This window comes from Magallana gigas, chromosome 7 (genome assembly GCF_963853765.1).
Source record: "Magallana gigas chromosome 7, xbMagGiga1.1, whole genome shotgun sequence".
Lineage (NCBI taxonomy): Eukaryota > Metazoa > Mollusca > Bivalvia > Ostreida > Ostreidae > Magallana > Magallana gigas.
In genome coordinates, this window is record NC_088859.1 from 39,351,371 (window position 1) to 39,369,229 (window position 17,859).

At 33.0% G+C, this 17,859-nt stretch overlaps 1 protein-coding gene across 1 annotated transcript; it reads left to right on the forward strand.

The window, feature by feature from the left end:
- The first annotated feature begins 1,732 nt into the window (after nucleotides 1-1,732).
- LOC105348873 (guanine nucleotide-binding protein G(o) subunit alpha) lies at nucleotides 1,733-17,157 on the forward strand. The gene is made up of 10 exons (XM_034458686.2): nucleotides 1,733-1,874; nucleotides 2,482-2,633; nucleotides 9,084-9,175; nucleotides 13,062-13,154; nucleotides 13,602-13,762; nucleotides 15,296-15,424; nucleotides 15,520-15,649; nucleotides 15,777-15,848; nucleotides 15,947-16,034; nucleotides 16,270-17,157. Exons 2-10 carry the CDS (start codon nucleotides 2,510-2,512, stop codon nucleotides 16,458-16,460), a joined length of 1,080 nt encoding a protein of 359 aa, XP_034314577.1. The 5' UTR covers nucleotides 1,733-1,874; nucleotides 2,482-2,509; the 3' UTR covers nucleotides 16,461-17,157.
- The last annotated feature ends 702 nt before the right edge of the window (nucleotides 17,158-17,859 follow it).

The window sequence follows — 17,859 nt, forward strand, 5'->3', positions numbered from 1 at the left end:
GTTATTTCATATCTAAGTCTATTTACGCTTAAAAAAAATACAATTATAAATACTGATTCATTTATATCGCTGATTAGCATTACTGATCCTGGCACCTGGCACCCCAGGTGATGTATATATAGAGAGCCTCTGCGGAGGTATTATCTCGCATCCAAATGTACTGTGTTTAATAAATGCATACAAAAAAAAAAAAAGTTTCATTACCTGTTAGAATGTAACGTATCATTTACAATTCGAAAAGATTTTAGCAAGAAAATATTATGTCCAACCGAATACTGCAATTTATTGTCGAATACCAACTCTGAAGTGTACTAAAAAACACAACTCTGTTAGACTAAAATTGACTATTTACAGCTGAGATCTATCCTCCATGCACATGATCATCCAGACGTTGAATATACATGTATGTAAATATGTTTATATGCCTTGCAACCCTTGTGGTTTTAAAAGAAACTGAATTGGGATCACATAACAGTGGATCATTCTGGGATCTCGCAGACATGAGTCCATCTGATGCCTTCTAACTGTGACGCATGATCCCAGGTGGCTGCTGGGATGGATGACCACTGACTGACTCCACGCTGACCCTAGACTACTACCACCCTCTACTACTTTTGGTATTTCAATTTTTTAAACTGAGTTTGTGGTGAGTTTTTTTTTTAATATTTAGAATGTGTTTATGTAAATTCACATCTCTCTCAACTAATTCATATTTCAAATAAAAATAAACTAAGTTACATGTATAATTTAAAATAGGTGGTCTTTTCATGTTCGTCTGCTAAAGTCTGTCCCAAGTTATTGCTTCCATCACTTTTTGATGATTTTTAATAAAAATACTCATACCTGTGAAAGAAATACAATTGAAATCGACGAAAGGGAATATATCCAAGATATCTTCATTGAGCAATTATCCCTTTTCACTCATAAAATTTCACAGGAACGAAAACAATTTTCTTACGGAGATTTGTAATGGGAAATGTTTACATCTTTTGTCCATTCGGAATACACTCGGAATACATCGCGCAATTTTTTAACATTATCATCCGGGCTTATTAATGGCTGATGCAATGCAAAATCTCCGTAGACTTTCAATTTTTGGATGTGTATTGAAACCTGAAGCGGTAGAGGGGGCGTTTCAAAACAGATAATCTGGACATTTTTCATATTAGTGGATGAACGTAGTTTGAGCACAAAGGTATTTACTATTATTGAAATATCAAGCAAAAAGTGTTGGAAGCAAAAACTCGGGACAGAGTATAGGAAGACTTATTCCTCAGTTATTCATTGGAAGGCGTTTCATGTTTACAAGTTTGGGTCAGTATTCACAATGAATATGGCAGACTCTCTTAGAACCATTTTAACAGGAACTTGGACTTGGGTGGTGTCAAACAGCAATGTGACGTAGGCTTGTCTATTTCTTTGCTGGTCACCCAGTTATGGCTCTTTAATTGAAATCAACAAGTTTTGTCTGGATTTTGAGCTAAGACTACGCAATCTGTGTATATTTCACTTGAAAGTGTAGCATCGTTCTAACTTGTTTTGACGCAAGAAAAAGATACTTTACATCCTACCGAAAGTCCAAGCTCTTTTTAAAATGGTTCTGATTCTGATATTACTTATATATACTGACAGATATCATAGATATACTCACTCAATCGGGATCGGAATCAAAGTTTCGCGGAATTTCATTCGGAGCATCTCTAGACTTTACACTAGCTAAATATTCGTCACGGTTGACCTAAATTGTTGCCGTTTAAATACACATGCTTTCTGTGTTTACATTGCATTACAGGTGTAAACGCGAGCGAGATAAGATACACACATGCAGGATTTTAAAATCGTTTTTTAGCAAGTTGGAATATTTTTGGTCACAGGTAAGCTGACTAAAGTTTATCTAAGATAAATCTTTATCAAAATAGACTTATGTTGTACATGTGTTCATGTGTTACGTCGTATGCATAACAATTTTTACTCCTTTTTAAAAGATTTTTAAATTAGCTATTGATTGTCAATTGTCAAAGAGAGGAAAATCTTTTTTTGTTGCTTTTGATATTTTGATGTGGTGGGTGTGAACTGTCAAGAAGAGAAAAAAAACGTCTCCTGTACGCATCAAGATTGTTAAACTGTTAAAATGATATTATTTGTACATGTACTGTACATTTCTGAAGTAAACAAACAGGAAATTATTTTATTTAATAGCATATGTAGACTACTTTGTAGACTACTTTGTATATATGTTTATCAATAGTACTTATAGTACCAGAGAGAGAGAGAGAGACAGAGAGAGAGAGAGAAAGAGAGAGAGACAGAGACAGAGAGAGAGAGATTACTATACAGATCCTATACATGTACTATGTTAGAAGGAAAATAGAAGATGTTCTGTAGCTATTATCAACACTCTGACTATGACAGCTACTTCTTGATCTGTATGTAAAGTAGTAATTTCTTATGGCATTATATTTACTTTGATTTTGTACACAGCTGAGATCTTCAGTATGTAGCTCAGACTATGGGCCAGTGTCTGAGCCTAGACCACGAGGAACTGAAGGCCCGGGCTCGCAGTGAGGCCATTGACCGAGACCTGCAGACCTGGGCCAAGAAAGACCAGAATGTGATCAAGATTCTCCTACTGGGTAAGTCATACTTAGTGGTCACATAAATCCGATGGAGCCCCCATCACATGTCACCGTATTGGTCGTAAATAAGGGATAAAGTATGATCAATGAGTGACATTACAGTGGGAAATGTTCATTGATGAATACAGGTTAATCAGAGGATGCAGTTTGATCTCTGCTACAGACGATGATAGATTTTGTGGAGAATTTTTTTTTTCAATACTCTCTCTCTCTCTCTCTCTCTCTCTCTCTCTCTCTCTCTCTCTCTCTCTCTCTCTCTCTCTTCTGCTGGTATTTGACCAGGAAGCATGGCAGACATTATCTGGTCTTACATTGCTGACAACAAATAAGTGTATAAAACACAAACAGGATGTATAGGATTTTCTTTTCTTGGATTTGTCATGTCATTTTTTACTATCTAGTCTGTAGATTGGGATTGTAATCGTGACATGAAATGTTCTTGGAGTGAGTCAGATTTAGACCTATCAATGTTCTTTTTTATTTATATAAAATCTATTGACTGTAGATGGGTAACACTCATCTCCCGCCCATTGACTTACCCAGTATATGTTAACAACAATCTTTGTTCTTTGTCTTAAGTTTAGAGTATAGGCAAATATTACACACCATAGAAATTCAGAAGTAGAGTCCTAATTGTTCTTAAATATTGACACGATATCAACTAAGAGAACTTCAAATTCTCTCATCTGTGTCTGTACAAATAGACCACTACTAAAGATGATGTTTATAAAGAAGGAAGTGTCAAACTGTGCACATTTTTTAGTGGGTCATTTTTCTATGAGTTAGCTCATAATTTATACCAAAATATGGATTTTTACGTATTAAAACATAAGCTTTGTAACCCCCCCCCCCCCTTCCTCCTTCCGCTCCAAATGTAGGGACCAGATTAGCTAAATATTGACACATACCATACAAATTGTGAAACTTAATTGGTGGATTGACATCGGAATGTTGGGTGTAGGTGTTAAGTTTGCATGTTTTAAAATATGAAAATCAAATAGAAGATATGAATAATTATTTTTATATAGTCATAAGTTACAGTAATCTGATGTTTGACAATGTGACACCTAGTTGATTAAATTTTATTTATACGGATGACATAAGCAACACAAATATATATATATTTATATCATTCATGGTTCTTTTGTTCTCGCTGTTTACCCGATATTGCGTCAGGATTTATATATTTGCAGTCTGTTTACTTCTTTCTTATCCTTGTCTCAAAAAATTACCTGACTTTTTTTAAATAGCAGAAAATGGATGAATTTGTTTTAAATGACAATTCATGGCAAGCTTAGAAATTTGATGGAGTGTTTTGATGGCGCATTAAGATTAGCTTGTCCCATGATTTACTTAAATGATCTGGGCTATTGATTCCCTGTGTCCTGTTGGTATCCTTGTGTAAAGATTTGGGGGGCGGTCCTTTGTCGAGTTTAAATAAGCTTCAATAATTACCGTCACCCAAGATGAACATTTATTTATGTTGTCTTACGTATTTATGTCTAAAATTAGAACATTAAAAAAAAAAACAAGAAAACTTTTAGAATTGATAGTGTCAATTGGAATTTTCACAGTAGTCCAATGCCAGAATCAATGCATCTTTGGTATTACCTGTAAAATGAACATTACTATAAATTTTATATTCTTTAATAATTGACTAAAAAATTAGAAAAAAATTATGTTATGACTCAGTTTTTACATCTAGATTTACAGTGAGAAAAACTTAAGATTTTATAAAAGTCACTATTAAGAAGATTAACAGATTACTGTAATCTGTTTATACCTGGTGACTTTTCTGATTTACAAAATATTAATGCATGAACATTTCATATACTATATAAACATGTCAAACCTAATGATTTTATTAACTTAATGGTGGAGTATTTAGCTATCAATTGTCACATTCTTAAGAAGTTTAGTAGATTTAAGATTATCTGGTCAGATTTATTGCTCTCCATTGATAAGTAAAAGATCAAACAGTTACTTTGGGTGGTTTTTAAGAACAGCATGTTTTTCCCTTGACTGATCCTAATATGGGTCTTGATCCATTATTCTCTCTCTCTCTCTCTCTCTCTCTCTCTCTCTCTCTCTCTCTCTCTCTCTCTCTCTCTCTCTCATTAGTGAATTTGAAGGGAAATTGACTTTGAATTGACCAATTCATAAGTACATCAGTATCACATCTATACATGTAGTATGTGTAACCTATATTCCCATTGTTATTGCTATCTCATCGTAGTCCACAAAGTTGGATTATCTAACCCAGGGTAATGATCATTTATGAATTCACACACAGTTTATAGTCAGATTGTGTTAATACCTCTGTAGTTATCATGACTTTATCAAATTTATATATCTCAAATCAATATTGACGCAGATTAACACATGGGCACTTTTGTCTGTCATTATGGAAACCAAATATTAAGGAGATGTGAAGCTGATCTGAAGTGTTTGTACATCCATACCACTATCTGATATGGTACAGTGTATGTCCTTAATGTCTTGTGTTTTGTTTGGAGTCATGCCATGAAAGTCAGAAAATTGATTAATTAGTCATTGGCAGATCTGTTACAGTAAAAGATTTAAGAAACAATTAAATAGACATTTAATTTGCACACACCTGTGAGTTTAGCGGACAAAGTAGAAAGTGGTAATATATGTCAAAAAATGTCTTGAAAAAAAAAGATAAGATCAAAACAAAAGGTAGATTTATAAATATATCCACTGAATGAATTCACTACATACATAGCAAAAAGATTGCCATAATAAACATCAAAGGATGAGAATACCTACAATTAAGGTATACCTACATATACATGTCTAAAAGTAAAAACTGAAGGGTTTTCTATATTCAGTGAGTATCTATTTCATATCACCATGTATTTAAATATTTGTACAAATAATGATTGGGATAACCTTTTCAAAATCTCAAGGAAGAAAGCTTCAAGCACTACAAAGTATGGTACATAAAGATTGCTTGATCTGAACAATGTGTCATGTACTGGCGAAGGATATATTTTATCTGTTCTTAACAATTTGGCTCTGGAGTCAACATGGAATTTAATATATTTTATCATTATAAAGAAGAAAAATAATGATATAAACACATGTAAGGTCGCAGTGGGAAGTTTGGTATCTGAAGTATTAGGTATTCAGAAGGAATTGCTACACCAGCCTGTAACAAGTTGACAATGGACCGTCTTCGATCAAACTTGATAAGCACTATTATATCTTTATCTGTCTGTGCTGGGCAGATCTTTTCTTTATTATTTTGCATTCTTCCCTCCTACAAGACCTGTATATAGAAGTGTATTCATCCTTGGAATGTTTTGTTGGCGTTTGACAGGGATCGTAGATACTCCCTTTGTATTTGTGTGTCTCTGTAACGATTTACAATCCTACGAAATAACTATAGCATCAAATCCTTCAAATCCATTCAATTTCACTCATTCTTGACTTAAATTTGAAGTGTTCTTTTAACATGAAGGCAAAGGAAAAACATTTCCGAATAAATGTTAAACAAGTTGTTTTTTCAGCTTGCTTAATTTATGTGAAGATTAAAGGCTTATAACATATAAGAAGAATTTCTTTATGTTCACACATGAAGAGAAGAGACAATTGACTTGTGGTGTTAAAGCCACCTTGTGGGCCATCTTGAAATGGAATCATAGAGGATTTGTCATAAGACTGTCCACTTCAGTTTCTTGTTCATTAAGAATAAGACTCCAAAATAGCTTGCAGCAAAATGATCTCTGGTGTCAAGTCATTGATCCAAAGTCTAAAGAAAAAAAAAGATTTTATATTGATGTTCTGTTGTGTATGAATAAGTTTCCATTTTTAAAACTTTAAATCTATAAATGCAACCAAATACTACGCTGCAGCCAATTATGAATAATTTTTAAATCCTTTTTAAATCGTAATTGCCAATGCTTTTACCGCAATTCTCACATGAATCACATGTTCTCTGTTGACATACAATGTGGGTTACTGGTAGACCAAGAGTGATATCAACAAGCGTGTTTATGATTCACCATAATCTTTATTTCTTTCTTTAATTGTTGGAGAATTTTCAAATGTTGGTTTCCCAGCCATTATAGTACATTTATAATGCATACAATGTATTCTACAGTATTTTCAATCCTTGCAGACCTAATTATGTCAAAAAAAGTGGACCAAATAGCAAAATGATTAAGTGTGTTTCCTGAAGTCTACCTTGCTTGCATGTCATAGTTTTATTTCATTATTTTGGAGCTTATATGTCAGACTCTGACTGCAGCATTAATATAATTAATTTTCAAAATGTCAAGAATTATCTGTATATACATATAGTTGTGTTTAAATTAGCTTTGAGCTTAGCTAGTAGTATTGTTGGTTGCACTGTGCTTGTAACCTAGAAGTCTATAAATCTATTTTTTTATTACATGTGTATTACGATAATAGTTTTTCTTATTCAAAAGTTTTTTCTTGTCAATCTGTTTGATTAAAAAGTATTTTAAATATTGTTACATACATATTCGTGATATATAATGCAGCATGAATACTGGGGAATTCAATTTGGTTTTGAATAATTATACATGAGCATGTACTATAAGAATCTGAAAGTATAATAGAAATATCTTGAATTATTAGTTTTTAGTTTCAGGTGGATAAAAATGATGCATGTAGATTAATTCTTAAACAAATTTGTAAAGCAAACAACTTAAGAAAAGTATTTGAAATAAGATGAATTATTATAAAACTGCATATTAAATTTGCTTCTAAAAATATGCAATATTGCAAAAAAAAAATCTCAGAACTTGTGTGTTAGCTTTGAATTATAACCTCAATGCCTGTAACGATTGTCAAATTTGATGAACGGCCCCCATTGGAAATGATTTAATAAATTCAAGCAGCGGAAATGTTAGGAGAATGACTTTTTATGCACGATCACACAAAAAACTAAGACTACCCAAATCTAGCCTTTTACTCCTCTGAAAAAAACCTTTAAATTTCTTTCTGATGAGGCATTTAATTGACAAACCTTTGGATTATCGATTCCAAAGGTCAAATCCAGATGTTATGAGTTGGTTGAGGTGCTTTTTGTGTAAACATGAATGCATTTTACGTGGAGAAACTTCTGGATTATACCTTCAGTGTAGAAGAAAATTTGACCTTATTTCTTTTTATCAATGTTTTAGGTTCGCTGTCATTGAATTCTCTCGCTGAAAGCCTCATGCAGATAATGAAGTTATTGTGAAAGCTTGTTACCACTTATCTTTCTCTTGAAAACACTTGTTATGTCAACAGATTTCAACATTTGGATTGAAAAGAACTTTTAAAACAAATTTTGAATTGATTGACCATTAAGATTACAAGCATTACAGAAGTCTAAAGGTTTAGGTACAGCAAGGGAATATCGAGGGGAGTTTAATGTGGCTTAATCTTTTAGTTATTTCTTTTAATTTTTTTTTCATCGTCTATAGAAATAAAAGGTAAAGGTTTATTGGTTATAAATCAATAGATTATGCCTAAAATTTACTTTGATATATTTCTTGTCATATTTAGAAAATGCCCCTCTATTTCAAAGATTTGATACCATATACCGGTATACAGTTTAGAATTTGCCATTTTCATGTGTACGAAATTCCATGGCTATTTTTTTTTCAACCTTTAAAAGAGTGATGATGTGCATGTAAGACTGAAGTAAGAAAGATTGCCATGATCATACGCAATGAATCACTTTAAATTGCAACAAGTACATTGATTATTGGGCAACTACTTCACATTCCAAGCATTCCAGGCCTGTTTTTAAAACACAAACTTTACAAAATAAATGATTTAAATGAATGGTCGGGTATTTAATGTCCTGGTGAGTTTAAGCCAATTTACATTAAAAAAAATCATTTCACGTTTACACAACCAGGTAGTGCTAATTTCCCCTATGCAGGACAATTTTGATTACTCAGTTGGAGTTTAGTGTGCACTCAACTTTTGTTTAGATTGTGTCAAACTTTGTTATTTTCCTCTCATTTTGCTGGACAAAAATGAAGATGAAATGGTCATAGGGTTTAATGAATGGGTTGAAATACCTGCTGTCCATTATAATTTATACGATATTGAATGAAATTCACAGTATCTGTGAAATACTGTTTCCATTATAACTATGTGCAAGTTTTTTCTAAAACTCAATATCCAATATACATGTATTTCAGAGAGACACAATTAAGGCTCAGTTGTTTCTGGTTGATTTAACCATAGAATTGCTGATGGACCTACATTAGATTAGATCTTCATTTCATTGATTAGATAATGCACAATGCATTCACATATCTAAAATTCTGTGGGTGTTGATTATGAATATAAAATTTACACTGCATTCACACGTTGTTATATTATATACATGTATTACTAAGAATATAAGATTTTTAAAATCATCATGTCTTGAATCTAGCTTCTCTGTTTATTCTTCAGGTGCTGCAGAGGGAGGAAAAAGCACCTTGGTGAAGCAGATGAAGATCATCCACAATGATGGCTTCTCTTATGATGAACTGCTGTCATTCAAGGTAATAAACAACATTATCTTGAAAAGCACACATTCATCAGAATGCTCTAAACTGGATCGTTGATGGTCTAGCTATCATCAGATATTATCTTAATAACCACCCCCCTTCCCCTTTTTTGGAGGTTCAAGCAGACTGATTTTCAAAGGCGATTTATAAAAAATGATAATGGAATGGCCCCACATTTTCCGAAAGATTGAGATTGCTTTAGATATTGGTTTTTACTGGTACATGTCGAAGTAAAAAATATATATATATGCTGGTTCTTGTGGACCTATAGCTGGAACAATGTAGAAAATAGCTTGTATTTCATAAACAAGACCCTCCAGAAATTCTATTGCTACCCTTGTATGAGACCTGGAGAGTGGGTTCACTTGTTACATGTCAGGTAAATAGCTGTCCACACGCCTCTTATCCCCTCTCTACAAGGTGGACCTACCAATAAGTGCCTCATTAAGGAGTCGTAAACGCTTTGTGTACTACAGAAACTTGCATGTCAGTGGGGAAGACCAAACAACTAAATAAATTACACAGGCACACTTTGGACTTCACCTTAACATGCTAACAACTTAATAGTCCAATAGATTTATAGTTTATAAGGTCCATTTACAAGGAAGTATATATAGGTTTATCCTTAATATAGAGGTGACCATGTGTCAGATGAGTCGTAAATCAATGTTAGGCCTAGTCTGTGACCAGACAAGTCATTTAGTGGGCATGGGATGTAGTAATTTGCTGTAATGATGAACAGATTATGGGGCAGTGAGACAAATGGGCAGTGAGAGGTGTCCAAAGCAGTGGCCGGTGTAGACATTGATCTCATCCATCAAATCCCTGATTGACAGCTCCAGTGTTATAGGAAATTAAGGTGTGCTAAGAGTGTGCAGTTTTTATCCTTTCTTTTTTTTTTTGGTCATTGACACTTCATTTTTGTATGTGGGTGAGGAAAAAGGCCAGGACACACTTTGAATTTAGGGGGAGGGTGGGGGTGTTGTATTCAAATTATGGATAAAAACTATAACAACTATCAGATATCCTTGTAAGCAATCTTCTAGCATTGGAGCATAAAGAACAGTTGTTGGGTTAGGATTTTTTCAGATGTGTAGATTTTTGGCATTATATGTTCATCACAAAAGAAGGCATAGGGGAGTGCAATCAATATTGACAAACCTTTTAATAGTGGTTCATTCGTATTTTGATGTAATTACAGTAATCCATAAACTGTGCACAAAAAGGACATGGTGCACTCTCTAATTATCCTTCACAAACCTTGTCAAAATATTTGAATGGGTATAAACACAGCGAGGAAAGGGTGCATATTGGCTCTGGTATTATTTGAGGATTTGGTCTCTTTCAAAGGTTTAACTCTGGTTGTGCTCTTCAAATATCACAAATGAAATGACATCAAGAAAATTTGTCTGGGACGACAAGTCAAATAGCCAATAAATGCATTATAATATTGATCAGAAGATGCTCAAGTAAACAGACGTTTTGAAGTTTTCCTTGATAACATGCTTGTTTTTCCCACCATTTAAAATGAATTTCTATCTTTAAGCAAAACAGATGTATGCATAGTAAACTTTAAAAGGGAACACAAGGGAATAAAATGAAAGAAAAGGAGATAAGAAGCTCATTTTTTCAGACATAAAACTTTTTTGTTTGAACGTGTATCTGAAACGCATGTTATGTTTTATTATCAATTTATATTGAAATAGACAAGAAGAATTTGGGTTGGTGGGGGGGTGGAGCTGAGTAATTGAGTGTAAGTGTTGTTCTTCCTCTGAAGATGACTGACTCCTGATATTGCCCCTAGCTTATATTGGCTTCATGAATCTCTTCATGGTAAAATTGTGTCTTTCATCTTCATCTTGATCTTGCACTAGCTAACATTGAATTTAACTACGAAACTCAGCCCCATCAAATCAATATCATTCTCAAATATCCAGGGAGAACTTTGATGGTAAAAGAATAAAATCAATGATATAATTCAAACTTTTGATATGGAAAAACTGGTATCATTCATAAAATATTTATCATTAGATATTGCAATTTGTTTGTGAACTAACGGATAATACAGGGGCCAAAACCTCCAGGATGATATCTTGGTGACCTTCTCAAAAGTGCTTTCAAACACATGACCACAAATGAACATCCGTGTAAAAGATGAGAATGCGATTAAGACCGTATTAAAACATTTCCTCGGGGCCTACAAAACAACAGAGGATCTTGGTAGATACACATTGGTGGACTGTGTTTATAGACTTCATGTGGTAGTCGGCTCTCGTTACAATAGGGTCGTGGGGTGTCAGGTCAAATTGATAGCCAGATTACACGCCATGTTGATAATGACACCCATAGATGGGCAGGGTGGCCAGTCATGATTAGGGTATTAGGAATCTATTGTCAAAGGGGTTAAACAACTTCTAAAACTTGGAAAACTGGTAATTAAGTTAAAGATGTGGAAAAGTAGATTGAGATATTTTTTGAAACAATGAATATTGAACATTTTTACATTAATGGGGCAAGTTTGAAACAGCTGTTATACTAGAACATCAATCAGAGTAAAATGCTGTTAGGCCTGAGTTTTGCATGACAAATTATACTTGTTTTCTGAAGACAAATGGGTTTTTTATGAGCAATAAAATATTTTCCATTCATATTCTGTTTAGATCATGATTTATATGGGAAATCAATATTGATTTGTTCCTACTTTACTGAAACAATTATTTTTATAAGTGAATTACCGGTAATTATTAGGAAACGCATTTCCTGCATAAGCCAATATTATTTCTATATAGCCATAAATTTGCATTGATTTTTCTGACAAAAACTTATTTCTCTACAGTTATTTTCCAGTGATTAAAGAATATGAAGATCGATATTGATTTCATAATAAAAGTTATAAACAAAACTTTTTTTTGAATTCTTCCTCTGATGATGCTTAAATGAAAGAGTCCAAGTATAATTACAGATTTTTACAAAAGTAATATGACCATCATGCTTACAAGACCAATTTTTTTTAATGATGTCAGAATTGCCAATAATTACAGTAAAATCCAGTGCATCTTGGCTGGTCACAGCTGTATTTCTTCTCAGTATACAATATTTAATTTGTTGTCTCATTTCGGGACATCTTGATCTTTAAACCTATGGCTCTTAACGTGATATTTCTGTGTTGTTTATTGAGTAATCTGAGAATGGAACACTTTATTGAAGGGTCCCCTCACATAAGAATGAACTTATTGATAAAGACTAATGGGCACAGATGTTGTAGTGTATTGTAATTAATTTGTTACGTGATTGTAGTACGTTTACCTATAGGGCATACAAATATTTCATCCAGGTGTGGAAATTTTAACTGATCTGAAATCTTTGAATGTGCATTTTTATCTGAACAAACACATATACATGTACCAGTAGTTCAAACTACAGAAATTAAGTTTAAATTTTTAAGTTAATGCTGCTAATATTGGGCATTATTGTTAACATATCTAATCTGAAAAAGTTTGTTGTCCTGAATTTTTATTGATGTTGATTAAGATCCTGGTAATATCCGGGTTGTTCTTTAGTGTCACCATTTATTTATGTTTGTGACCTAAATTAATTTTTTTTATTTTGAAGAACTCTAGACAGCTTTTGTCATCTGTAGGTATTAAATCTCACAGGTGTGTTAACTGACACTGCAAGTAGTCTAGTGTTATAGAGTTACTGCTAAACTGTCATCAAGTCACGGTTATTTGATGAAAAATATCCTCGACTCCTGGTGCAGTAAACAGGAAAAAATACCTATGTTGTAGTTGAAAAAGATCAACAGAAATATGAGCGTAGATAAAACACTTGTAGGTATAATATATAAATGCATTTATCTTTGATCTTTTTCTTTAAACAGCCAGCTGTTCTGGACAACTTACTAGGTTCCATGAAATATGTCCTCACTGGAATGGGTTTGCTCCGGATAAACCTGGAAAATCCCAAAAACAGAGTAAGGGGGATAATGTACCATGAACCGACAATGTCTTCATATGTAAAATGTTTTAACGATGTGCAATTTATTCAAACAAATAGATTACGGTACAGCGACACAAATACATGTATATCTGTTCATATAGAAATATTTTGTTTACCAATAATGGCACTTCCTTTTTTTTTGCAATTCTTTCCACAGGGGCCAAGCCCGTTTTAACATTAATTTCCATGTAACCATAAATATTTATTTATGGTTACATTGAAATTAATGTTAAAACGGGCTTGACCCCTGTGATTCTTTCATTGAATTATGATATGATGTTGTCATATTCTTATTGAACTAATTCTAAGGAAAATCCTAGTTATTACACAAAAGCAGCGTTGACATATCTCTCTGTCTTTGTTCTTTGTGTCCACTGTGCTTTTGCGATATACCTTACAGTATTTTATTTTCCATTTTCAGCAACATGCACAGGTAATCCTGACCTGTACCTGCTGCTTTGACAAGCGACACAACATGATCTCCCCGGTGTACAGCGCACTACGGGCCCTGTGGCAGGACCGAGGGGTCAGGAACGCAGTGTCCAGGGGGTATGAGTACGAGCTCAATGACTCTGCAATATAGTACGTACTACTGGTATCTTTTCCATGATAACTGCAGTTTTGCCCCACCCCCGCCCAAGCCCCTGATTCTTTTGCCTTTTAATGGTATAGAGATTTATTGGGGTATGTCTGGTCCCTACATTTTTGAAAATGATGCTACATGCTAGCAATAATTATGATCTTAAAATACATCTCAATGATCTCTTGTCCACAAACACTGAGTACAGTATCAATAAACATGTCATTTAGTATGTTCGTGTACATGGATTAGTGATCTCTTGTCAACAAAAAATATGTAAAATCTCATATACCGGGCACGTAAGATCAATAATCAAATCAGATGTTGGAGCGACACTTTTATCATAATCAGAGATGTTGTACATTACAATACAATTAATTAATATTTTTAGTAAATTCTACTGGTAAATGAGCAATTTTTTGTAGTTAATGTGAACACTAGATACCTAGCTAGCTCTGTTGTCAGGTGTCTAAGTATATATCTGTTAGAGGAATCCTGCAGTGGTTTGAATAGGTTTTTCTTTGTCTTTGGTTGTTGTTAATCATATCTAGCTGGCAATTTCCTCATATGTGTCATTTTTGCTTTATATATCATTAAGTTTGTTTTTTTTTTCAAAGTTTAGATAAAGCATGTATAAAATTCCTCAAGGTTTTGCTTAACATACAGATCAATATTTGATTTAAACTTGAGAGCTGCATTTTTAACATTCTTTTAAAAAGTACTTTAAACTGTGGCCTTGGTGCATTCTTTAAAACTTATTTCTATTCAAATACTATTTGTATTTTGAAGGAACACTGGAAAACAGAGAAAATTTTCATAGATTAATTTTGTAAATCTCTTTTAACCAGAATTCATTGAATTAAAAATTCAATCAAGTATGAACCTTGTTCTTGGTTTGAGGAGCCTGAAGGCTAAGACAACCAACTATAAAGCTATATCATATCTGATGAACTGAATTTGTTTCGGTCATTGACTTTTTCTGTGCCATCAGCAGGAAATAGTTTTGAATAGGATAGTTTTAGTGATCAGCATGTACATAAACATACAATGATTTATCTCTACCAAATAATTGTTTGACAGCTCTTGAGATTCGACCTATGACCCCATTATTGTAATGTTTTGTGATTTTTGTAATTTTATGGTTGTTATAAACTGCAGGAATTTTACATCATTGTTAAAGGGTACCTGATATGAATTTCAAATTTGTGTTAATCAATTTGGATCACATAAGGGTCCTCAAAATTATTCAGGTAGATAAGAGGGGTATGTGTTCATCAGAATTCAAATCATGCAAAGAACTCAGCATGACTGTGCATATTTGGAAAAAGTCGTCTGTATAAATTTTGTAATGTAAAAAATTCCACCTGTCCTATTAATGAGCACACAGTTTAAATTGAAATGTTTACATTTTTTGTCAAGAATTTTTGAAAATATACTCATATTAGGACAATTTAAGTGATTACTTTGAAAATGTTTGATTCATATCAACTGCATATTTATTGGTAATTTGATTTAAACCAAAAATATTGTTTCAGTTACTTTGAAAACATGGACAGGATATGTAAGCTTGATTTTGTGCCAAATTCCAAAGATGTGCTTCGAGTAAGAGTTCGGACAACGGGTGTTCTAGAAACCTGCTTCAAAATTGAGAATGTTGTAATCAGGTAACTTTATTTTAAACATGCCGAATTCTACAGATTACAATTAAAATCAGTTTTCAGTGTTGCTATTTACAATGCATTTTTTTGTGCCTGTGCAGAATGTTCGATGTTGGAGGTCAGAGGTCAGAACGAAAGAAGTGGATTTCCTGTTTTGACTGTGTCAAGGCCGTCCTGTTTGTGGCAGCTCTTAGTGCTTATGACATGTGCTTGTACGAAGATCCTGATGTGGTGCGATATTCTTTTATTATCTCTTCACAATTATAACATTGATATTTGACTGCGGTAAAGATTGAAATTTATCTTTGCAAGGTAATTTGAAATGCACCTTTACAAATTTCACATTTTATCATTCCAGAATCGTCTTCGAGAGAGTTTAAATTTGTTTAAGGGGATTTGCAATAACAGATTTTTTAGAGAAGCAGCTATGGTAAGGGAACTAACTCTTATGATTTTCTTCTAATGCAAGTTGACTTTACTTTGTGTTTCTAAAAGACAGTGTGGGGATCTTTTTTTTTATATTTTCAGATACTCTTCCTAAATAAGCTTGATTTGTTTAAAGATAAAATTCGCTATTCAGGCAGACATCTTAGACTCTTCTTTGAGGAATTTAGAGGTAATTATTTAGAGAAAAATTATCATATAAATGTTATATATAAATATACGTACTATGTTCATGCAGTATGAAAATTTTAAATTTTGTCTATTTGGTCATTTATTTGTATTCCATGAATATTTAAAAACAATATTTGTTGCATATTAGTGCATTTGAAAACTTACAAGTACCTATATGGCTTGAGAAAGAGATTTCTGAAGGGTATTCATATATTTTGAACATTTTTATTCTGTAGGTAAAGACAAAGATGTGAAGTCAGCAGCTATGTTCATTCAGCAACAATTCATCGATCAGAACATTGTGTCCAGTAAAGTCATCTACCCCCACTTCACCACGGCAACAGACACCAGCAATATCCAAGTGGTGTTCCAGGTCGTCATGGACTCTATACTCAGAGACAATCTCAGAAAGGCCTCCATCTTATAGCTCTCTACAAACTGGAAAAAGTTCTACATTCCTTGTGTTTATGTGATAAATGTCTTCCAGCTGCAGATTCAAAACCATGTTTCACTTATTGACATAAACTATATTGAAATAACCATTCCATGCACTTCAATTCCGTGTTATGAAATTTTTATTGTACTTAACCGCAATGAAGCCATCTTTGCCATTTTCTTCACAAGAACAAACCATGTTTGTTTTTTAGTTGTGATTTACATGAACTGATTGCATTCCGTACTTAGGATCTATGCATGAAATGCAGATATAGTGAGGACATGACATCATTACTGTTTGCTTTTCCTCACCCCTTCATCAATCACACGCCTCAAAGGTTTCGTCTGTGCTGAAGTGTTCTCAAACTTTACTATTTTGAAAGCATTCTACAATACTGCCACTCTTAAAATTGTTTCTGTTCATAGCGTTTTGTAAATCTTTTTTATTTGAATTCAAGTGTTGATAGCTCAAGGGAGCGAACTGTGGAAGTCGCCTGATCATGTACTTATGCTGAATGTCACAGCTTGCTGTTTTTGTCTGTGTGAAATTATGTTACCCTATAAACATATATTTTAACTGATCTCAAGCCATGATGTACATATTCGTATTTATTGATATTGTTTCTCTCTGTTGAAACATACGTACATAAGTTTATGCACCCATCTCCTTTTACTGCTGAGAGATTTAAGTTTGAAAAAAAAGATATAGGGAATTAGTTGTGGTCTCAAAATATTTTAATTTGTTGACATTTTATAGATTATGAAATTTTTAAGACATTGTTTTTCTGAAATTGGATATGTTATGAACATGTTTTCATTTTAACGCTTGTTGACTAATTTTACATTTTATAGTGCTACTTTCCAAAAGAGCTACTTTGAGTGTTTTGCTTGTTGTTTTATTGATTTATATTTACCAGAAAAAATCCTGTTTTTCCAAAAATGCAATTTCCACACAAAATACACACTCTAATTATTTTAAAATGATTTTTTACTAGGATGAACTCATCTCTTCTAAATTTTACTTGACTTTTGCTTACCTCATTTTATCTACGCATTTTGTCAAATATTAGTTTTATTCCAAATCTTTTTTACAATTCAAATTTAAAAAAAAAAAAAATCCAAATTTTTTTTCAAAACATGCATACTAATCACATCAGATCTTAAAAAATTGTTCACTACCACAAGTATAGAGTACTTATTTTTCTTGTTGTTAATTAATTGTTATTATAAATCAAGGATTTTGTAGAATTTTTAAAAATTTTGGTCTGATGATTCTCTTGGGTTTCATTGGCTAGTCTGTCATTGTAAAAACTCAAAATGTTACACAGGTGCTCTTCATTAACCGCAGGGTACTTATCGCACCTGTATAACAAAATTATTTATGTTAACAA

Coding starts and splice junctions, on each gene's coding strand:
- LOC105348873 (XM_034458686.2), top strand. CDS start 2,510: ATGGGCCAGTGTCTGAGCCTAGACCACGAGGAACTGAAGGCCCGGGCT. Junction 2,634..9,083: donor GATCAAGATTCTCCTACTGG/GTAAGTCATACT, acceptor TTTATTCTTCAG/GTGCTGCAGAGGGAGGAAAA. Junction 16,035..16,269: donor CTTCTTTGAGGAATTTAGAG/GTAATTATTTAG, acceptor TTTATTCTGTAG/GTAAAGACAAAGATGTGAAG.